Here is a 23,025-nt window from a genome sequence, read left to right on the forward strand (position 1 = left end):
CTACCAGTTAAAAATATGCCTACAAATAAAGAAGGAGAGGAAGTTATAATACCTCCTAAAGATGAAGAAGAATTACTATTAGAGAAATATGTATTTGGGGATGCATCAGGGTTTGAAAACAATTTGAAAAAATTAGATAATTTATATGATTATTCAGATGAGGATGAAGATAATGATGATGATAGAGATGGAAAATCTGATGAAGATGGAGAATCTGATGGAGACGAATTACAAGATGATGATTTATTTTTCATTGATGATGGAACTGAACCAAATAATGAAGATAATATGGATATTGATAGTGAGGAAGAAGAAAGAGATGAGGAAGAGGAAGATGAAGAAGATAGTGATGAAGAAAATGCTTGGGAAGATAGTGATGATGAAAGATTAAATATATCTTTATTATCATCTGATAAATTAAAGAAATTAAGAAAAACTCCTCAAGATTCAGTTATTTCAGGGAAATCATATATTATTAGATTAAGATCTCAATTTGAAAAAATTTATCCCCGTCCTCAATGGATAGAAGATATAGAAGATCAAGAAGAAAACTTTAACGACGATGATGATGAGGAGGAGGATAATGAAAATGAAGAAGTGAGTGATGAACAAAATCTTACTAATCAATCAAGTTCATTATTGAATGTATTATCAAAAACTGAAAAATTCACAATTACAAAACAATTGAAATTAATTTCACCAAATAAAATATCAATAACAAGATTAAAAAATGCAAATTTCAAAAAAAGTTCTAAATCAAGTATTCAATCAATGTCATTTCATCCTCAATTTCCAATATTATCAATTGCAGGATTTGATAAAACAATTCGATTTTATCAAATTGATGGTAAATCAAATAATTTCATAACTTCATATTTTTTAAAAAATTGTCCAATTATGAAAATTCAATTTTCACCAAATTTAAATAATGTTTTATTTTCAAGTGGTAGAAGAAAATATATGAATAAAATTAATTTAAATAATGGAGAAGTTGAAAAAATTAATCGATTATATGGACATGAACAAACTCAAAAATCATTTGAATATTTTAAAATTTCTTCATCAGGTAAATTCATTGGATTAACTGGTAATAATGGTTGGTGTAATTTACTTAATGGTAAAACAGGTCAATGGATTCATGGATTTAAAATTGAAGGAACAATAATTGATTTTGAATTTTCAAATGATGAATCATTTATAATGATTATAAATACTGCTGGTGAAGTATGGGAATTTGAATTACCAGATAAATTAACTAATAAATCACCAAATAAAATCATTCGTAAATGGTATGATGAAGGTGGAGTTGGTATAACAAAATTAAAAATCGGTGGTAAAAATAATCGTTTCATTGCTATCGGTAATAATAATGGTATTGTTAATATTTATGATCGAAATACATTCTTGAAAGATACAGTACGTCCAAAACCAATTAAAACTGTTGAAAATTTGGTTACTTCAATTTCAACTTTAATGTTTAATCATGATGGACAATTATTATGTATTGCCTCAAGAGCTAAACGTGATGCATTAAGATTGGTTCATTTACCTTCTGGTTCAGTTTATAATAATTGGCCAACCAGTGGTACTCCATTAGGTAAAGTTACTTGTGTTGAATTCTCTCCAAATAATGAAATGTTGGCCATTGGTAATCAAGCAGGTAAAGTTACATTATGGAGATTAAATCATTACTAAGAAACTGGGCGTATAAGTTTTGTTTTTAATAGATAGAATACAGATGTAAATAAATAGTAATTGATGGAAGTAATAAACATACAAAATTGTAACAATAAAGTTGAATATATTGATGGTTGTTAAACATATATATATATATGTACTGAGATAACAACAAATTAGATAAAACCATAAACAACAATACTATGACCAAAATCAAAAAGTATTAACAATAAAAAATATGTATAAAAGAAAAATAGAAAAAGAAAAGAAAGTATACCAAATGCTATCATGTAAAACCAAAGAAAGAAATAGGTATACTCTTTTTCTTGCTGAACCAGATCTATCAATAAAAAAAAGTGAATATAAAACAAATGAGTTTTTTAAACAAACTAACAAAAAAAATCACTAAAATATTGTCATTTCTGACTTGTGAGAGCCAAAGTTCACTTAATTAGAAGCAGCTAACGGATCTCTCTTTTTCCATTCTAAAATAACATCGTCCTTAGGGAAAATAGTAGCGAAAACTTTGATTTCTTCAGATAATGCAGTTTTGTGATGAATGATATCAGAGTTCATGACAAATTTACCCAACATACCAGTAAACAACATCATGACATAGTTCTTACCCAAACAAACGTGTGGACCAGTACCGAAGACCAACCAGTTACGTTTGTACATATCACCAGAAGCAGTGGCCCATCTTTCTGGAATGAAAGAATCTGGTTCATCATAAACTTCAGGATCATGTAAAGCAGGGTACAAAGTTGGGATAAGCATAGAACCCTTTGGAGCAGTGTATTTTTCAGTAACTGGGAAAGCTTTCTTAACAACATATGGAACCATCAAGACTGGTGGACGGTATCTCAAAGATTCTTTAACAACATCATTGGTGTAAGTCATTTCATTAATCAAATCCAAGGACAATTTAACAGATGGGTCATTGTTTCTAACTCTCAATTGTTCTTCTCTAATCTTGGCAACAACATCTGGTCTGTCGGCGACAATTTGGAATAACCAACAAGCCAAAGAAGAAGAGGCATCTTGAGAAGCAAACAAGAAAGTGAAAATGGCTTCGGAAATTTCACGGTTGGAGAATTCTCTAATCAATAATTTGGAATCTGGATCATCAGAGTGTTTTTCTTTAGCTTCTTTCATCAAGTAAATCCATTCATCCATAACACAACCTGGAGTACCATTATTTTCATTAATGTGTTTCTTGGACATAGCAGCACAATTTTCAAAAATCTTCATGGTATCATCAGCAATCTTCTTACCGTACCAAGTTTTAGTGTAAGGAATAATGATTGGGAAATTGACCAATTCCAAAGCAGCAGTGACTCTGTAATAGTTATCAGCAACTAAAGCAATTTGATCTTCAGTGATGTAATCCCCACAGAAAGTTCTCAAAGATAAAGCACACAACAATTCTCTAAATTCTGGGAAGAATTCACGTGGACCGTCGTACTTACAGAATCTATCTAAATAAATATCCATGTATTTTTCTTGAACTGGAATGTAAATTTCCAAAGCTCTTTGGGAGAATAAACCATTCAAAGAACGACGGTAATCAGTATGTGCTTTACCGTCTAAGAAAACCCAATTTGAAGGTCTTAAAATTTTAACAGCAACATCAACAACACAAGGTTTAACGTATTTTGGAGATGCTAAAATCTTTCTAGCTAAATCACGAGAAGAAGCAATAACAACGAATTTATGGAAAATGGAAACACAACTCAATTCACCAGAATCCCATTTAGCTTTATATTCTTCGAATTTTGGATCTAAAGATTCCAAGAATGGACCAATAATTGGCCAAAATTTGAATTTTGGACCAGCAATTGAACCTTTATTGATTTGATACAGGATTTGATCATAAGTCAAAATGAGAATGATTGAGGTTAAAATGATTTGTAACCATGAAGCTTGTTGATAAGTTGAATATAAACTATCGATGATATATTTTGTACTCAAATATGTAGTAGCATTATCACTAATACTATCCACAACTGGAGAAGTAGTATTGACACTCATTGTGTTTATAATGGGAGTATGGTTCAATCAAAATCAAGAAGGAAGAAAGAAAGGTGAATATAATTTTTATATTTTTTTTTTTTTGTTTTAAATTGTCTTGTTTTGAATATTTGTGATTTATTTTAATTTCTAAATTTTTTTTTTTTTTTAGTTTTTTGTTTTTTGCTATACACGGGATATGTTGAGAAGTTCAAAGACAAAGAAGATGATTATGAACAAGAAGATGAAGAGGGAAGAAATTTTTAGAAACCTTAGTTTTCCTAAATAGCCTATACGACATGAAGGAATGAGTGATGTAGTAGTAACTAGATAACGAGATACTCTCATTGGTCATTGTCATAAGAATGACCCTGGGCTGAAGGACCAAATTACAGCGCAGTTCATGATCAAGATGAGATATGTCTGCTGAAGATTAAAATCCATCTGTACGGTAATCAGTTGATTGAAATTTATCAAATCATCGTACGGTTAATTAGACTTACAGGTTTCTTTCGTTATACGCTGTGGCTCTAACAAAAAAACAGAAAAGAAGAAGATGGTGGTAGCATCGACGCAGCAGCAAGGGTGGTGGCCGTGGTAGTGGTTGACGCGGGTCGACAAATAAAAATAGAATTTTATACGATCGTTCCTCAAAAATTTAATTTTTTTTGCTCGCACCGCAAAAATTTTTTTTACATTGTTTAATTGGTTTTGTGCCATTTCGGGTAAAATGAAAAGAATTTCTTTTTTTTTTTTTTTATCTTTGGATTATTCCAGATTTAACCGATTTATCCTTTTTTTACGTGTTTTGTACGTATATACACGATACTACAGCGTGATTGGTTGTCACGTGATTTACCCATAAAATAACTAATATAAAAGAGTTTATAAATGGTCTAAAATTGTTTAAGAAATAGCAGAGTAAACAGATCATTGATTTTGTAGTATAATAACAGGAGCGTATGTGGAAATTGTCGTGTTCTTGATTCTCCATGAAAATTGATTTTTCTTGAAAAGTATATACAAAAAAGTAAAGAAAATCCCAAAAGATAATATGAATTAATTCTGTGTTAATAATCACATACTGCAGTGGTCAACAATAGTGTAACTTTAGTAGCATTTGATGGAGGGGATTGAAGCTTATTATCGCTATAGAAGTTGTCTCTCAAATTAATGTAGCACAACAGACCTCGCGAAATGCACGCATGATGATTGGTTTACACATTCTGTATCCAGCACATCGCATTAGATTAAATTAAATAGAACTGGGTCTTTACATTAGTATAACTGTTATCAACAGCACATAGAGTTCTTGTCTCGGAATCTTGTTGCGAAACTCCTTGTGCACATAATAGAACCAGCCGCGCTTCATTTCTCAATTAGGCAGTCAATATGCTAAATTTTTTCTTTGTTATGGCGTTTATAAACCTCGACGCGTAAGCGCGGATATATGTTTCCGTTCACAAATGGTATAGAAGTGGAGATGCACCCAAATGATAATACATGATGCAAAGTGTTAAACATTACAGGCACAACACTAAATGCAATAGAAGTTTTCTCTTAATTGTAAATCTTTGGCTTATAGGATTTCCTTTTTGTTTTAAAAAAAGAAATCTCTCTAGCCGCCCTCTTAATTTAGATCGGTTCGAATTTCTAAGCCTAGCAATTGTGACTTTTCCTATCATATGAAGTTTAAAAAAAATTTAAAATCATGACAGATCTACAAAATAACAATAAGATGAGTCTAATATAAAACTGTCCTTAAATTTCTTGAATTTATAAAATAAAAAAGAAAAAATTTGTACTTTTTTTATAAGGTATACCCAAACGTATCAATAACTATTCCTATACCACAAAATGCCTGAAGCTATTACTTTTGAATCATTCTTAACCAAAGACCCACTTGATAACTATGAAGATCACGAGAAATACACCAAAGAATGGTTACCTAAAGTCGAAAAATATAGATCTGATTTGGAAAAAGCCACACCTAAGGAACTCACTGTTGAATTGCCAAAACCAATTGACGAGTTGATCGAAGATCAGTTCAATGCTGTGGATTATCTCTACTCTAAGAAATTGTTAACTCCTGAGGAGTTTGCAATTACCGATTTACCAACCACTGAATTGGCAAAGAAGATTGCCCTGGGAGAGTTAACATCTATTGAAGTGTTTAAAGCTTATGCTCATAGAGCAATTATCTGTCATCAATTTACCAATTGTGGTATGGAAATATTCATTGACGAGGGTTTGAAGCAAGCTGAAGAAAGAGATAAATATTTCAAAGATACCGGTAAGACTGTTGGGCCATTACATGGTATTCCTATATCCCTTAAGGAACATTTAGGATACAAGGATAAAATCACTCATGCCAGTTATGTATCACGTCTCGACAATATAACCAAAGATCATTGTGTTACTACTCAAATTTTAGAAAACTTAGGTGCTGTATTTTATATTCGTACCAATGAACCACAAACTTTGATGCATACTGATAGTAACAACAATATTACTGGACTTACCAAGAATCCATTCAATTTATTATTATCGTCAGGTGGTTCATCATCTGGTGAAGGTGCACTTATTGCCTTTGGTGGTTCTTCACTTGGTGTAGGTACTGATATTGGGGGTTCAATTCGTATTCCAGCTGCATTCTCAGGTTGTTTGGGATTACGTCCAACTGCAAATAGAATCTCTCTTGCTGGATGTGAAAGTCCAGCTTGTGGTCAAGAAAGTGTAATGCCAGTCATTGGGCCAATGGGACGTTCCGTTGAAGATATTGAATTATGGATGAAAAGTTACATCAATATTGGGAAACCTTGGAATTTAGATCCAACTTTGGTTAGAATGGAGTGGCGTGAAGTTGAAGTTCCTAAAGTGAATGATTTGACTATTGCAGTCATTAGAGATGATGGATTGGTTAGAGTTTCTCCGCCAGTTAGACGTGCATTAGATGTAGTTGTCAACAAGTTAAAAGATGCAGGCGTTAAAGTAATTGAATTCACTCCACCAAATACCGAATTGGCATACGAAACAATCAATAAGATGTATAATGCAGATGGTAATGTTTCTCAAAAGGGATACTTGGCAGAATCAGGGGAACCATTGACTAAATTGACTAAATGGAGTTTAAATTTTGGCACGGGTGAACAACCACTTAGTGTATTGGAGAATAGACGTTTAAATGTCATCAGAGATCAATTAAGAGCTGAATATAATGAATATTTGATGAATAATAAAATTGATTTTATTCTCAGTCCTTCATATAATAATGTTGCTCCACACAGTGAAGCAGGTTTTAATTGGTCTTATACCACCCTTTTCAATATTCTTGATTTACCAACTTTAGTCTTCCAAACTGGTATTTACCAAGATCCAAAAGTTGATAAATGGACTGAAGAAGACTTACAATACAAATATAGATCACCATTAGAACAATTTGAAAATGAAAACTATGACCCAGAAAAATTCAAAGGAGCTCCAGTTGGTTTGCAATTATCTGGTAGAAGATACTTTGATGAGGAGGTTTTAGCCGCTGGGAAGGCTATTGTTGACTTGTTGGGTGTTGATTTATATAGTCATTAGGTAAGGATCATAGAGATGGGAAATAAAAAAACCCCCTTTCCTGATGAATGATCCCCCTTCTAGTTTTACGAGAATATCAGTAATCAGCTGGGGGCACATTTTTCTTTACATACTTGTATAGTGGTTACTAATCCCGTTAATCGGTGTTATTTCTAAGTATTTATAAATATTAGGGCTTTAATTGATAAAGACTTCAAATATAACTTGTGACAAACCCGGTATTCGGCCGAGTATCGCACATAAGCCACTGTATTGTCCGGAATAGGAATAAATCCGATCGGGATAATTTCCATTTCCTTCAATTTATTCTTTCTTTTTTTTTTTTTCTAGATGTATATATTCGTTGGAGCAACTAAAAATAGGACGACGAGTACAGAGCCAGAGATCTACACAACGATGAATTAGTATTCTATGGCATTAATGATTTTAGCTACAGAACTAAAAAAATTTTCTCCAACCTGTCTCCTCTTTAGAAAATTTGTGGGAAATTTTTTTTCGACTAGTTGGGTGTTTGACATACAACCAATTAGTATTGTTGTGTAAATTGAAAAGGCATTGTAGAATAATGTTGAATATCGTTGGAGTTATCACCATATCTTCTGGTGGTACTAAATCCGTTGACCCAAAATATTTAAGAAATGATGCGCTGCCTGTTTCATACAGAATCATAATAATGCCCAACTGGTAGCACAAATGGCCCCATCCCAACCCAACTCCCCGAATTGTCTGCACGGAAAAAACTCTGTTAATTCCGTTGAAGAGCAAAAAAAAAAAGAAAAAAAAAGTATATAAGATGGAGCAAACGATTTCTCTTTTTTTTTAAAAAATTTTACATTTTAAGAAAGATTTAGGGGTTTTTTTTTTCACAGCTATTTTTTTTTTGATTCATAACCAAGCCAGTGTTTAGTTATTTCTTGTGTACCCTTGGAAAAGAATTGCTTATAATACTGGAATATTCTTTTATATCATTGCATTTTAATAAACTTTTCTTTTTTTAAATAATACCCCCCCAAAGAAATACCCAAAAATGAGTAATACCCCACCAGAAACTACGGCTGAAACATTTTCAAATTTAGAATCAACTAGTGAACTAGCTCCTAGAACATCTGAAGTCAATGCCAAGGAGTATAATCAGCCTGTGGATTCATCGGAGAATAGCTCCCAATCCATTACAGATGAAGTTACAAGTTTTACTCCACAACATATGAAAGACTATGAAAATGGTAATGACTTTGAACATGATGATGAATTAAGTAGAATAGAATCCAATGTTGAATTATCTAGAAGAGCCACTAGAAGTCTTTTAAATACTGAAGAATTATTACGTACTGCAACCCAATCAAGTAAACCATTACCACCTATGGGAGGAGGTAAACCATATCCGCCAGCATTACCATCCAGAGATCCATATATGATTGCATTTGATGGACCTGATGATCCTGGCCATCCTCATAATTATCCACTTTATAAAAAAATGATTTATTGTGCTTCTGTTGGTATGTCTGCATTTTCTGTTTCAGTCGGATCTGCCATGTTTGCTGCTTCTGCTACTGAATTGATGGAGATTTTTCATATTGGATGGACTGTTGCAACTTTAACTACTTCCTTGTATGTTTTTGGTTTTGCTGCTGGTCCAATTATCTATGGTCCTTTGAGTGAATTGTTTGGTAGAAAATTTATTATGGTTCCTTCTTGTTTAGGTTATGTTTGTTTCTCATTTGCGGTTGCTACTGCCAAAGATCTTCAAACTATTATGATTTGTCGTTTCTTTTGTGGGTTTATTGGTGCTGCCCCATTAGTTGTTGCGCCTGCTGTTATGGCTGATATGTTTAATAATCGAACCAGAGGTACTGCTATCACCATCTTTGCCATGTTGTTATTTGGTGGACCTATGCTTGCTCCTATCTTTGGTGGCTTCACTGTTAAGAACTCTGCTTTAGGTTGGAGATGGACTGCTTATTTCTGTGGTATCATTGGTTCATTGGCTTTAGCAATGAATACATTCTTGTTGGAAGAAACACACCATCCTTTGGTTTTGGTTCGTCGTGCTGAAGAATTAAGAAGAAGAACAGGTAACTGGGGTATCTATGCTCCTCATGAAGAAGTTAAGTTGAGTTTGAAGGAAATTGTTGAAAATAATGTTTCTAGACCTATTAAAATGTTGTTCACTGAACCAATTTTGTTATTGATCAGTATTTACAACAGTTTTATTTATGGTATGTTGTACCTTTTCCTTACTGCTATCCCATTGGTGTTTATTGGTCGTTACCATTTTGCTGCTGGTGTTGGTGAATTACCATATATTTCCATGTTGATTGGTGTTTTCCTTGGTGGATTGACCATTATTCTTTTTGAAAGAAGATACATCAGTGCTATGGAGAAGAATGGAGGCAAAATGATTCCAGAAATGAGACTTGAACCAATGATTGTAGGTGCATTTACTTTTGTTATTGGTATTTTCTGGTTAGGTTGGACTGGTGATTATCCAGAACATGTTCATTGGATTGTACCAGTTATTGGTGCTGCATTTGTTGGACATGGATTAATGGCAATTTTCCTTCCAAGTTTTAATTATATTATTGATTGTTATTTATTATATGCTGCTACTGCATTGGCTGGTAATACTTTTATTAGATCTTCATTTGGTGCTGCTTTCCCATTATTTGCTCGTCAAATGTTCACTAACTTGACCATTAAATGGGCTGCCACTTTATTGGGCTGTTTTGGTATTCTTATGATCCCAGTTCCATTTGTTTTCTACATTTATGGTAAGAGACTTCGTCATAAATCCAAATACGCCTTTGTCTTGGAATAATTGCATCTCCTGCCCCCTGCCTCAGCCTTAGCCTTCGTGCACCCCCAAAAAATAATTCTAATATTTTAGATCCATACGTATTTATTATTTAATAGACAAAACAGTTAATGTAATTTTTGTTTTTACGACTTTTGTCTTCTTGACAGTATTAATTATTTCAGAAATTTGTGTATAAAAATAATGTAAACTATTGTTACATATCTATCTAATGACTATATAAATCAACACCCAACAAGTCAACAATAGCCTTACCAGCGGCTAAAACCTCCTCATCAAAGTATCTTCTACCAGATAATTGCAAACCAACTGGAGCCCCTTTGAATTTTTCGGGGTCATAGTTTTCATTTTCAAATTGTTCTAATGGTGATCTATACTTGTATTGTAAGTCTTCTTCAGTCCATTTGTCAACTTTTGGATCTTGGTAAATACCAGTTTGGAAAGCTAAAGTTGGTAAATCAAGAATATTGAAAAGTGCAGTGTATGACCAGTTGAAAACCCCTTCACTATGTGGAGCAACATTATTATAAGTTGGTGATAATATCATATCAACATTATTTTCAACAAAGAATTGGTTATACTCATCCCTTAATGAATCTCTATTTATATTCAAGACTCTATTAGCAGCAACACCAATATCTTTCGATCCTTCACCAAAATTCAAATTCCATTTGGTCAATTTTTTTAATGGTTCACCTGAAGTTGACAACAATTCACGTTGTTTGAAATTACCATCACAATTATACATCTTGTTAACTGTTTCAAAGGCCAATTCGGTATTTGGGGGAGTGAATTCAATAATTTTGGCACCAGCATCTTTCAACTTGTTGACAACTTCATCTAATGCACGTCTAATAGGTGGAGAAACTCTAACCAATCCGTCATCTCTAATGACTGCAATGGTCAAATCATTAACAGCAGGAGTTTTAACTTCACGCCATGGCAAAGGAATAATCCAATTATCATAATCCCAAGGTTTCCCATCATTTATATAAGTTTTCATCCACAAGTCTAAATCTTCAATACTTCTACCTAATGGACCAACAACAGCAGGAACAGATTCTTGACCTGCACCACCACTAATTCCACCTTTTGTAGAAATACGTCTGGTAGATGGACGGAAACCATGACATCCGGAAAATGCAGCTGGAGCTCTAATTGATCCACCAATATCACTACCAACACCAATCGATGAACCACCATATGCAACAATCGCACCTTCACCAGATGATGAACCACCTGAACTAAGTAAAAGGTTAAATGGGCATTTAGTTAAGCCAGTGAAATTATTATTAGAATCAAGGTGCATTAATGTTTGTGGTTGTGTAGTTCTAATATAAAAGACAGCACCCAATTTTTCTAAAATCAGAGTGGTTACACCATGAGATTCAGGAACATGAACAATTTTAGAAACATATCCCCCATGAGTGATTTTCCCAGCATAATTCATTTGTTCTTTAAGGGAGATAGGAATACCATGTAATGGACCAACAGTCTTACCGGTATCTTTGAAATATTTATCTCTTTCTTCAGCTTGCTTCAAACCCTCATCAATGAAAATCTGCATGGCACAATTGGTAAATTGTTGTGCCAAGATAGCTCTATGAGCATAGGCTTTAAGCACTTCAACAGATGACAATTCTCCCAGGGCAATCTTTTTTGCCAATTCGGTTGTTGTTAAATCAGTAATTGCAAACTCCTCAGGAGTTAACAATTTCTTAGAGTAGAGATAATCCACAGCATTGAACTGATCTTCGATCAACTCGTCAATTGGTTTTGGCAATTCAACAGTGAGTTCCTTAGGTGTGGCTTTTTCCAAATCAGATCTATACTTTTCTATTTTAGGCAACCATTCTTTGGTGTATTTCTCGTGATCTTCATAGTTATCAAGTGGGTCTTTGGTTAAGAATGATTCAAAAGTAATAGCTTCAGGCATTTTGTGGTATAGGATTAGTTATAAAGTAAAATATAGTCGATAAGAAACAGAAAAAGAAAGTGAAATATTTTGAAAAAAAAAATAAAACAAATATAAAATAAAAGGTATAAAAATTGTGGTGGAGGGGTGAATAGCGGGAAACAATTATCAATTTATAAAATCTAATGTTTTCAAATTGATGTACATTGATTAGAAATTATAAATCCGGCGATAAGAGGTCAATTGCCTAAATAGGAAAGCCGAAGCGACAAAATATCAAGAATTGAAAATTGCGGGAGTGGATAACCTTTGAAGTAAATTTTGGAGGTGGAGAAATCAAAAAAAAAAAAAAAAAAAAAAATTGGCTCGCCTCAATTGTGGGTCGGAGGGGGGGAGGTGGTGGCGCCCGTCCCGCCAGTGATACTTGATACCGAGTAAAATTGCGCATCATTGAGCGCAACTATATAATTTCCTATTTCAGATATTGACGTGTGCGCATCCAATCAAAAATAGTTTGTTGATTTATCGTGTCCCTTTAATAGAACAATTGTATTGCAACAAGTAAACGTTGTACAAAAACAACTTGATAAGGACACATATCAAACAAGATAAAGACATTTCCGAGAAAGTTGGCACATCTATGGGATTTGAGAATCCACAAGCGGGTAAAATTGCCAACATGTTGCAAGATAAATGTTTTGAGAAATTCACAAATGTGGTTCAAGAAAACCCAGGCCAAGTTCTTAGATATGGTGGGCAACCATTATGGTATTCCAGTAAAATCGGACACCCTCCATCAGGTAAAAAATACGAATTACAATTAATGCCAAAAGCCATTATGGATTTAGAAGGGTTGGATGGAGATATTATTGGAGGGATGTCTTGGGGTACCATTGTTGTTTTCACTAGTGAGGACGATTTTATCCCAGAAGAGAACTTCGATAAGAATGATGTTGGTTATGTAGAAGAACTGACTTTTGTGCAATGGGAATAGGTGTTTGTACAGTTTAGTATAAGCGTGGTGGTAGATGGAAACAAACAAGAAACGTCGGGAGTTGTCAATATCATAATGTAGATCTCTGAGAAAAAATTGTTGTTCTGTGATTATAGAACCAAATACATTAGGCGTACAGCATGCTGATTAGTCACGTTATGGCTTATTACGACTACCAGCTGTTCTATACACTCTAAAACAGACATGTGTCTCAGAGGTTGACACTTGACCATGTAGCATTGATGCAGTGCAGCTAGTGCAAATACTACTGTCTATATTTGCAGTCGCAAGAAATAAGGACAACCAAGAATGCTGTAATATACTGACCCGAGAAATACTAGATAATTGACCCAAAAGTAACAGGTCTAAAAGTATTGGGTATTGCTGTTTGCACAGTTTGTTCTTCAACGACTAATTAACTAGATGATTTGAATTACCAGTAGACAAAAATTGGAGTCAATGCACGACCCACTGCTGCATTTCTCACATTGACATTCAAAATTTATGTTTAAGTTAGATTGTCAAAGAGAACTTTGGTCACCTGGAGACGACCCTTAAATAGTAAATAGTAAATAAAAAATAGGAACCAACAGATCCGTCATTCGATATCACCCTCAACTTAGCTTATGATTTTCTCACGCATAGAATATTTTATAATCCTTGATTCTTATATCATCCATAAGTAAAAGAGACAGGGAATACACAAGACCATTTATAGTGTTCGTGGTTACATTTGACAAGCCACTGGCTTTTCATTCTAAGTGTTTCAGAATACACTTAAAAATATCCTAAATATGTACTAGTCAGTACAATGATACGGTTTGTCAAACATCCGTAGTGTAACCATGTGACATCTTCCGTGACCGGTCACTGATAAATATAAGCTTGATGTATTAAATATCAACCCTTATGTACACTAGTTAAGGAGCCGGTGCTAAGTTTGATCCAGTATAGTAGTAGAAGGTCTAAGCCTTCACAAACGTAAATAAGTAAGCTCAAACACAAATATATATGTCAAGCACTGTTGGATTATTTTTCTATTCTCACATCTCTACTGTTTTATTTCGCACTATCATATGACGAAAAGTCCATATTTAGGCTGGCAATATTATTGTTACTAGCGCACGTATAATGTTCATATTATGCGATCTCTATTTGTTCATACTGAAAATGTATGATATATGGTATGAACAAAAAAGGGCAGCTAGTTTGAAAGTATTATTTCCGCTGGTGTGAACATTTTGACTCCATTTACTATGAACAATTAATCTCCCTTACTATAAATTAAATTGTCGCACTAGTATTAATAATTTCTTTGAACTTGGTACGAAATAAAACTGCAACGACTGTAGTTGTTCATTTGTTCGTTCTTGAACACAGCCAAGACAAGGGGATGATCAAATCACCACCCAAAATACACCAACTTGTACAGACAAGAACATCAACATGTACAACACAATATTAAATAATACAATATTAAATAATACAATATTAAATAAAACAAAATATAACATAAAATAATAACAATATAAAAAAACACTACATAGAACAAACATATAAACTACTTGGAGGAAAAATCCTAGTGGAACAAAAAAACCTCCATATATAAATAAAAGAAAAAAAAATCAAACAACCATGGTGTTGTCTCTACTAAATGAAGCATACTTCAGGAATGGATCGTTTTCATTGAGGACATTCTCTTTACCATCACCATTGTTTGCAGCTTTTCTTCTGATGTAGATACGCTTAGCCCACTTCCAGGCTTCGGCAGTGATCCAGAAGAAGACGGTACAAGCAATGGAGAGTCCCCATTCCCAGCCAATCAGCTTGTGCAAGAACACCTTGGTGTTGATCACCGGGATGTAGATAACAGGGAACACAGCAGCAATACCAAACACAATGGACCAGAAAAGGACCTTGTTCTCCCAAAGACCAAGCACGGTTTGTGTGTACCATGGTCTATCGGAGACACGCATGTTGAAAAAAGATTTAGTCGGATGGAGACACTCCAAGGCCAAAATCAATGCACCCCATGTTAAGACCACGAAGGCAGAGGCTCTGCCTTCAAACACCAACCCACAAGCATCGATATTAGCGTTCATCTTGTTACAGCCGTGGCCCAAGTCTCCATTGCCTTTTCCGTAGACCACAATTGTGAAACACAACATGCACGCGCACGCGACTAGCGTGCCGTACACAAACATATCAAGAATCACCTCCCAAGTGAAAATCATGCTATTCGGTGGTCTCTCCAACACCTCATCATCAGCAGGACACATTCCCAACCCAAGGGCCGGTAAAATTGAGGTTACAACAATAACGAATAGACAAGAAACAGGCGACAAAGGGAACACAGAGAAGCCTGTGTTGTCTATGAACGCAAGACCACACATCAAGTAAAGAGCTTGGGCAACATTCTCAGCAAGCAACTGCAACACAAACTTCTGGATGTTGGACGACATACGACGGCCCTCCTCAATGGCATTCAAGATGGAGGCAAAGTTATCGTCCGTAAGAACAATGTCAGAGGCGTCCTTGGCAACATCAGACCCGTTCATACCCATGGCAATACCAACATCGGCCTTCTTCAACGACGGGGAGTCGTTCACACCGTCACCAGTCATGGCAGCAAACTTCTTCCGTCTGTGCAAGGCCTCGATCATTCTGACTTTGGTCTTTGGCGCACAACGCGCAATCACCAACGGCAACACAGGCAAGTTGTCGATCTCCTCGTCAGACAAGGCGTCAAACTCGTTCGCAGTCATCACCATCACCTTCACAATGTCGTCGCTGTAGTGGTACAAGTTTCTCGGCAAGATACCCACCTCTTGTGCAATGGCCTTGGCGGTGCCCGGGTGGTCACCAGTAAGCATGTGCACATTGATACCAGCACCGTGGCACAACTTGACAGAACCAGCAGTCTCCTCTCTTGGAGGATCGTAGATACCAATCAACCCTTGGAAGGTCAAGTGCGACTCCACTTGCTCACGTTCAGAAATATCACTGGACCCAAGTTCCTTAGTAGCAAACGCCAACACCCTCAACCCTTGGGAAGACAAAGCAGCCATATTTTCTTCAATCAATTTGATGTCATCGTCAGTCAATTTAACTAATTTTTGTGAATCGTAGGAACCTTCGGTACGTTCACCATACCAGTAGTCACACAAGCCCAAAACTCTCTCAACAGCACCCTTGGTGTACACCCTGGTCTCGTGTTTGTCCTTGTACACGGCAGACATCCTCTTGATGGACGAGTCAAATGGGAACTCAGCAAGGTGCTCGTAGTTGTGCACGAGCGATTCACGCCCATAGTCCAATCTCGTGGTAAACACCTGGATAGCAATTTCAGTGGCATCACCGTGCGCCTTCCAAACCATCTCCCCAGACTCTTCGTCCTTGGTCTGGCTCACAGTCGCAATGTTGGCCAAGTCAATACTTGTATCAATTCAAATTCGTAAAGTTCATCAATTCTATATATCAATATGAAGAAAGGACCAAGTCGTGTACTTGATCCAATTTTAGTTACAGTTGCGCCAAATCGGGCACGTGATCACGGGACTAAAATGGACTGTTTCAAAAGCATGCAAGACTCAAAGTAAAGTCTTATTTGAGCCATTTTTCTATATTTTCAATGTGAATACATGAATATACGTTTCACATGAATACAAACAATGTTTTTTAATATGTTCACTCCATAGCTAAGTTGTTACAGAAATATGCGTATTTTGCTCAAAATAAGCTCCTGGTGTAGCATCTCAGTTTTATTAAACAAGCGAAAGAGCTACTGGAGATATTAACGCCACAAATTATGATTATCTAAATTTGTCAGAATGTTCACCAAAAGGAAATTCATGAATACTTTGTATTATCAAGAATACACTGTCTTAATGTAATGCAAACTTAAAATTATCACAAAGACAGTATGAGAAGTTATTAATGATACAGTAGTTTATATGCTAGCTTAGGGTGTCATTTTTTAGTTGTTACATACTTCATCATGGTCAGCCTCTTTGGAAAGGCGATTATGTAAGAAATTATTTACTACTTGTACAGCGCTTACGTAAGCGCGATACTATATGTTTCACAAAATTCACTATCAATTTACCACGCTTACTAGTTGGTTGACCCCAACTTTGACTTGAGGTAAATGTCAATCGAATCCTGAATGACTATAAGCATTGGTACTCAAATGGAACAAGAGGAACTAAAGAAAAGTAATTTTTAGTTTCAGACGTGCACGTGGATCGTGTGGATTATTAAAGACATACAAATGTTTAAACACTTTTTTTTTTGTTTTTTCTTGGTTACTGCTGCTACCAGATGTTAATTATATGAATGAGATCATAGATTAATTTCTAATATGGAAAGACTTGTTTATGATTATTGAGTATTCTGGGGAGTATTGTATTAAGTGAAGGAAAGAATTAACGTTCATATTTGATATTTTTTATTTACGAAGGTTATTTTGTCAACGTGATTTATAACTACCCACGTTCTCGTCGAGTCAATTCATAGTTTGGTATTAATGGAGTATTATGTATTTAACCAATTATATGATGATTAGTAAATCAATGAAGGGGGTAGTTGATGATTAAATGGTAAGTACTTGCCCCAAAAATTAAGCAGTATAAAAACAAGGGAAAGCTTCCATGATGAAATCAGAATTTTTGATTTTAGGTATAGTCTATTCAACATCAACTTCTTTCTAAACAAACAAATTTGCTAAGAATGAAATTCTTTGCTATTGCTTTAGCTACTTTTGGTGTTGCTTCTGCTGCCTCTGACAGCTTTCCGTTTTTCAAAAAAGCCACATGTGCTAGTAGTTCCTGTATCAGTGCTGGTCAAGCAATTATAAATAATTGTGGTATTGATGGTTCTTCTGATTATTCATGTCTTTGCAGTGAATTTGAAAGCTCATTTTATCAAGATCTTTATGATTGTGCTAATGATTGTGGAACTCAAAATCTTAATTCGCCTTCTGAATTCCAATCTGTTTATTGTAGACTAGCTTCCGGAACTTCAGGTGGTAGCACTGGTTCTGCAATTGAGACTGAAGTTGACGCTGTCAATTCAGATATTGCAATTACAACTCTAGGATCAAGCACAGCTAGTAGAACCAGTTCCAGTACTGGATCAAGTTCAGGTTCTAGAACTAGTACGATTGGTGAATTGGAAACAAGCAGTGGTACCAGCTCCAATACAGGTGCACCCCAAGCAACTAATGGTGCTTCTACTGGAAATTTTTTCTCCATTATTAGCTTATTTATTGCATTGTTGATTTAATGCAATACATTATCCGTATTGCTTTACATTTATATATTATGTTGTTCATCGTTAATTATACCTATACCGAAGATGTTTAAATCATTTGATATGGGTGCGAAAATAGAATTGTAAAGCAACACAAGTATTAGAAGCTCTGGTGCTTAACCTTGCAGATATTTCTAAACCTCTAATCAGTTTTACTTTCGGATAGATGTGCTATTTTGCTCGAGTAATAGTAAACTTACTCATTGCAGGAAGAATATTTAGAAAATATGAGCCAAATACTAAATATTTCTAACGCAAAATCACTGTCTACTGTAGATTAGCCAGATAATATAACTACATGTGCTAGTCAAGTGACAAATTTTATTTACGGGCATATCACCCACCAAAATCTGGTGGGTGATAGAACCACAAATATAGAATGAGTGATATCATACCGAATGGGTTCTTGGCATTGTATATATACACTATTATTGTCTTTTTTTCTGATCCGATCCGATCTAACCTTATCTCTAATATGATTAAGGTTATGATATATAAAAAATAAAACTGTTTGCCTTCATTCTACTATCTACATGTTCGCAATTATAAACTGAATCTAACATGGTAATATAATAATTTCCCAAGGTTAACGATTTTACTAAAATGATCAAAATCGTTAAAGGTATTGGATACGTGTCAATCAATAATTATCCATGATATTTGAATTGCAATCTAGGTTACAATATCAAGAGTGATCATGAAATAACTTAAAATTAAAGGAAATTCACATCTTCTGGAATAATTCTTGGAATATAGAAGAAACAGCCAATTAGAGATATCTCCATGGTTTTATAAGAATTTGTAATCCTTGTTATATGAATTAGGGGAGGACCACCCTGATGGTATACCTTGGAACAATATAAAAACAGGTTCATGGTTTCAATTTCAAAAACTGAATCCTATGAGTTAATCAACATTTCTACAAGAGCTAATCATGAACAAATTTATTATTTTCTCAATCATCGGTTTGGCTTCCTCATTAGATATCTTTGAATTCATTAACAAAGATATCTGTTCAAGTGATTCATGTGTCACATCAGGTATTACCATGGCTAATATTTGTGGTGAAAAGGGTAGTACAGATTATGAATGTCTTTGTAATAATATGCCAAATTCATTTTATAACGAAATGTTTAACTGTACTCAAAGTTGTGAAATGGAAGATCATTTAGGTGGAGTTTCATCAGGTGCAGAAGTTCAAGAATTCTATTGTGGTTTGCAAAGAGCAAATGCTGAATCTAACGTAGATGCGGCTGGTTCTTCATCCTCTTCTTCTCGTGCTAGTTCTAGTTCTTCGGGTGGCAATGCTAATTCCAATTATTATGTTTCTTTTATTGGTTTAGTGCTTGCTCTGTTGATTTAGACGTTTGATGCCGTCCAAAAGGTGATTTTTAGTTACTTATGAAAAATAATATATTGAAATTTTACAAACTATGTGTTAATATATGATAAAAATGAAAAATGAAACGTTTAGTTTTCAACTGGTTGTTCGGCTTCTTTGACTTGTTCTTTGACTTCTTCTACTTTTTCAGAAACTTGTTCTTTAACTTCTTCAACTTTTTCAACAACTGGTTCTTCAACTTGCTGTTTAACTTCTTCAACCTTTTCAACAACTGGTTCTTCAACTTGCTGTTTGACTTCTTCAACTTTTTCGACAACTGGTTCCTTAGCTTCTTCTACCGCTTCAGCGACTTGTTCTCTAACTTCTTCTACTTTTTCAGCAACTGGTTCTCTAACATCTTCTACTTTTTCAACGACTTGTTCTTTGATTTCTTCGACCTTTTCAGCAACTGGCTCTTCGGCAACAACTTCTTCAACGACTGGAGCAGCTTCTTCTTTAGCTTGTTCCTTGATTTCAGCTTGCTCGGCGTCGTTGCTTGAAGAGTCAACTTCGGCAACTTGAGGAGCATCGTTCTTCTTTGGTGTTTCTTCATCTGGTAATGGAGGAGCTAACTGTTCTTCTTTGATAATTTTTTCTTCTTTGACTTCAGCAGCTGGAGAAGCGTGTGGTTCTTCTTTCTTAGCGGCCTTCTTGTTGCTACCCTTGGTTTGTGCAACGACAGTTTCAGTTGGGGTAGCAAGTTCACTAGATGAAGAAGCTTCAATATTGTTATATTCGGACAATTGACTGAGGAAAGTGTTACAGTCATAATCCCAAGTCTTGAATGGCTTACTTACCAAACATCTGTCTTTGGTCCATGGAGTAGCATAAATCAATGGAGAATAGTAAATGTAGAATACCAAACTAAGAACGGAAGTACCAAGAACAAGGAAGTAACCAAAGTTTTGCAAGGCACGGTTACGGCTGCCTAAGTAACCAACAATAACATCAAAAACATGACCAAGAGCTAAAATACCAAAATACAATGCTGGTTGGTAGTGATGCAAAAATAATTGTCTACCCATAAGGAAGAATGGAGCATAGTGGATAGCCCAACCCAAAGTGTAAGACAACACTTGGGTATTAAAGTTAAAGATGTGCTTGTCAGTAGATAATGGAGTACCCAAGTGGAATTTGAAAACAGTTACAACAGCATAAATGGCAAATCCAGCAACAGACAAAGTAGCAGCCCACCAGGTAACGGCATTACCCAATAAGTAAACTTGTCTGTGTTCTCTGTTCCAATAGTTGATACCTCTCAACAAGAATGGCCATTCAGTTGGGCTGGATTGCCAGTGGTGATGAGAAGTTAAACCTTGGTTAATCTTCCACATTCTTTTGTGAGATTCAACGAATTTTTGCCAAAGAGACAATTTAGGATAGTTGACGATCTTGACTTCTGATTTTGGCAAGTAGCTGTTTTCATTGGTTTCAATGTACCAATGAGTCAAATGACGTTTACCTTGAGATGCAGCAGTAACTTCTTGTTGGCCAAAACCCCAATCTGGTAATTTGACTTCACTAGAGAACAAGTAGTGACCAGTCATGGCATGTCTCAATCTGAAAACGGTATTAAGTGACTTAACAAAAGCTTGAGCATCACCTGGTTGAGATCTGTGGCCGACAATTTCAACAACCCAATCGTCGTTGGCATCACCAGAAAATCCTTCGTAACCATAACAAGAAGCTTCTTTTTGCCAATCACGTTCACTGACTGGTGGTTTTTCATCGTGGGAATGTAATCTTCTACCGGTGTTGATATGCTTTAATCTGATCTTCATACCGTTGATTAATGGAACAAAAGTTTCGTTGTAAACAGTTCCATTGTATGGTTCAATCAACCATTTGTTGTTGGAATCCAAGTGTGGGTACAAAGTGATTTGTTGTTGTTTGGAACCAGTTTTGTAGAAGTGATCGTGGGAGTGCAAGTAGCCACCACGGGTATCCATATGACGAATAGTAACAATAGAACCCAAACCAACTTGTTCAACAATGTTCTTTGGAATCTTGTTACCTTGTAAAGTAGATCTGAAAGCTGGGGTCATGAAAGCACCACCATCACCTTCTTTGTACAACAATTGGAAGTGGACAGCAAAGAAGGCAAGGTATAAAGTCATTGGAACACCCAACAAAATCAAACCTCTTGCAAAGAAATGATGAACGATCTTTTTGGTGTTGACAGATAAATCCCCAATAAGGAACCACATTTGATAAATACATAATAAACCAACCCAAGCAACGGTGAACAAACCAACCCATTTGGAACTCAAGGCCAAACCAAGAGCGATACCTGTGGCAATCAAACTCTTGTACCAGGCAAAAGTAAATGGAACTTTGGATTTCAAATTTCTTCCAGGCATAGACTGCAGCAGCAATGAAGAAAAGCAATGGAGAATCCAACAAAAATGTATCTTGAGATGGTGACATTGAAATTTTCAATAATCAACAAGAAAGAGGTAGCATAGGCAACAATTGGTCTAACACCAGATTGTCTCAAAGTCAAGTAGCACAAAATAACAGTACCAATACCCAATAAAGCTGGGAATTGTCTCATAAAAACGTATGGGGTGGTTTCTGGGAACTTGTCACCAATAGATTTGAAATCAAAATCACCCTTGAAGCCACCAAGGGTACCAACAGCACCAAAAAGCATTTTAGCCAAAGGTGGGTGAACATCCATGAAGAAGGTACCCAAAATATACTTTCTGGCAAAACCACCGAAATGCACTTCATCAAAGACAACTGAATTTGGGTAAGACAATTTGTACATTCTAACATATAAGGCAATGATCAATAATGAAGAAAGCATCCAATATTCTTTGTTGCCAAGCAGTCTTTTCTTAAGAACAGTAGTGGAAGGTTCTGTGACTAAGAATTCACGTACACTACCCTTTTGGAATACAGGATCAACCAATGGATCAATTGTGAGTATATCTTCTTGCTGTCTGCTTCTAATGGCAGCTTGTTTAGCTGCAACTTTCGAAGCAGGTGTGGATACTTTTTTAGCCATGTTGACAATTGAATTGCAAGGTTAAAAAAATATGTGTATGAGGTACAAGTACTTTTGAAATGAATTAACAAACAGTTGTGATTGTTATGAACAGATGTTCTTTAATATCAAAGTCCAATTAGTAGTTGTAAATGGGGAAGGAGGAGGAGGTAAAAGGTTAATTATCTCTGTTGTAAAAGAAGCAATAGAATTGAGGAAAAGGTTGGCTAATAAATCTGAAAAATTTTAAACAGCCTGAGAGAGAGAAAATAAAAAAAGACACACATAGATTTTCCCCTACTAAATTTTCTCGCTTCACTCGTGGTGTAAAAAAAAAAAAAAAAAATGAAAA

The 23,025-nt window shown here is 35.2% G+C and overlaps 9 protein-coding genes across 9 annotated transcripts; 5 read left to right on the plus strand and 4 right to left on the minus strand. All coding sequences in view use genetic code 12, as the record gives it.

Moving 5' to 3' along the window:
• Positions 1 to 15: 15 nt before the first annotated feature.
• Positions 16 to 1,695, plus strand: UTP18 (Utp18p; the record flags this gene model as incomplete). Its single annotated transcript, XM_002550638.1, has 1 exon — positions 16 to 1,695. The coding sequence occupies one exon, from the start codon at positions 16 to 18 to the stop codon at positions 1,693 to 1,695; it is 1,680 nt and encodes a 559-aa protein (XP_002550684.1).
• Positions 1,696 to 2,124: 429 nt separating this feature from the next.
• Positions 2,125 to 3,708, minus strand: ERG5 (C-22 sterol desaturase; the record flags this gene model as incomplete). The annotated part of the gene is made up of 1 exon (XM_002550639.1): positions 2,125 to 3,708. One exon carries the CDS (start codon positions 3,706 to 3,708, stop codon positions 2,125 to 2,127), a length of 1,584 nt encoding a protein of 527 aa, XP_002550685.1.
• Positions 3,709 to 5,544: 1,836 nt separating this feature from the next.
• Positions 5,545 to 7,272, plus strand: CTRG_04984 (uncharacterized protein; the record flags this gene model as incomplete). Its single annotated transcript, XM_002550640.1, has 1 exon — positions 5,545 to 7,272. One exon carries the CDS (start codon positions 5,545 to 5,547, stop codon positions 7,270 to 7,272), a length of 1,728 nt encoding a protein of 575 aa, XP_002550686.1.
• A 1,027-nt stretch (positions 7,273 to 8,299) lies between these two features.
• Positions 8,300 to 10,087, plus strand: CTRG_04985 (MFS transporter; the record flags this gene model as incomplete). Its single annotated transcript, XM_002550641.1, has 1 exon — positions 8,300 to 10,087. One exon carries the CDS (start codon positions 8,300 to 8,302, stop codon positions 10,085 to 10,087), a length of 1,788 nt encoding a protein of 595 aa, XP_002550687.1.
• A 205-nt stretch (positions 10,088 to 10,292) lies between these two features.
• On the minus strand, positions 10,293 to 12,020 carry CTRG_04986 (uncharacterized protein; the record flags this gene model as incomplete). Its single annotated transcript, XM_002550642.1, has 1 exon — positions 10,293 to 12,020. One exon carries the CDS (start codon positions 12,018 to 12,020, stop codon positions 10,293 to 10,295), a length of 1,728 nt encoding a protein of 575 aa, XP_002550688.1.
• Positions 12,021 to 14,618: 2,598 nt separating this feature from the next.
• On the minus strand, positions 14,619 to 16,370 carry CTRG_04987 (uncharacterized protein; the record flags this gene model as incomplete). Its single annotated transcript, XM_002550643.1, has 1 exon — positions 14,619 to 16,370. The coding sequence occupies one exon, from the start codon at positions 16,368 to 16,370 to the stop codon at positions 14,619 to 14,621; it is 1,752 nt and encodes a 583-aa protein (XP_002550689.1).
• Positions 16,371 to 17,721: 1,351 nt separating this feature from the next.
• CTRG_04988 (uncharacterized protein) lies at positions 17,722 to 18,276 on the plus strand (the record flags this gene model as incomplete). Its single annotated transcript, XM_002550644.1, has 1 exon — positions 17,722 to 18,276. One exon carries the CDS (start codon positions 17,722 to 17,724, stop codon positions 18,274 to 18,276), a length of 555 nt encoding a protein of 184 aa, XP_002550690.1.
• Positions 18,277 to 19,237: 961 nt separating this feature from the next.
• CTRG_04989 (uncharacterized protein) lies at positions 19,238 to 19,666 on the plus strand (the record flags this gene model as incomplete). Its single annotated transcript, XM_002550645.1, has 1 exon — positions 19,238 to 19,666. The coding sequence occupies one exon, from the start codon at positions 19,238 to 19,240 to the stop codon at positions 19,664 to 19,666; it is 429 nt and encodes a 142-aa protein (XP_002550691.1).
• Positions 19,667 to 19,773: 107 nt separating this feature from the next.
• On the minus strand, positions 19,774 to 22,044 carry PMT1 (dolichyl-phosphate-mannose-protein mannosyltransferase; the record flags this gene model as incomplete). Its single annotated transcript, XM_002550646.1, has 1 exon — positions 19,774 to 22,044. One exon carries the CDS (start codon positions 22,042 to 22,044, stop codon positions 19,774 to 19,776), a length of 2,271 nt encoding a protein of 756 aa, XP_002550692.1.
• Between the last annotated feature and the right edge of the window lie 981 nt (positions 22,045 to 23,025).

Source organism: Candida tropicalis (genome assembly GCF_000006335.3).
Source record: "Candida tropicalis MYA-3404 genomic scaffold supercont3.7, whole genome shotgun sequence".
Taxonomy (NCBI): domain Eukaryota; kingdom Fungi; phylum Ascomycota; class Pichiomycetes; order Serinales; family Debaryomycetaceae; genus Candida; species Candida tropicalis.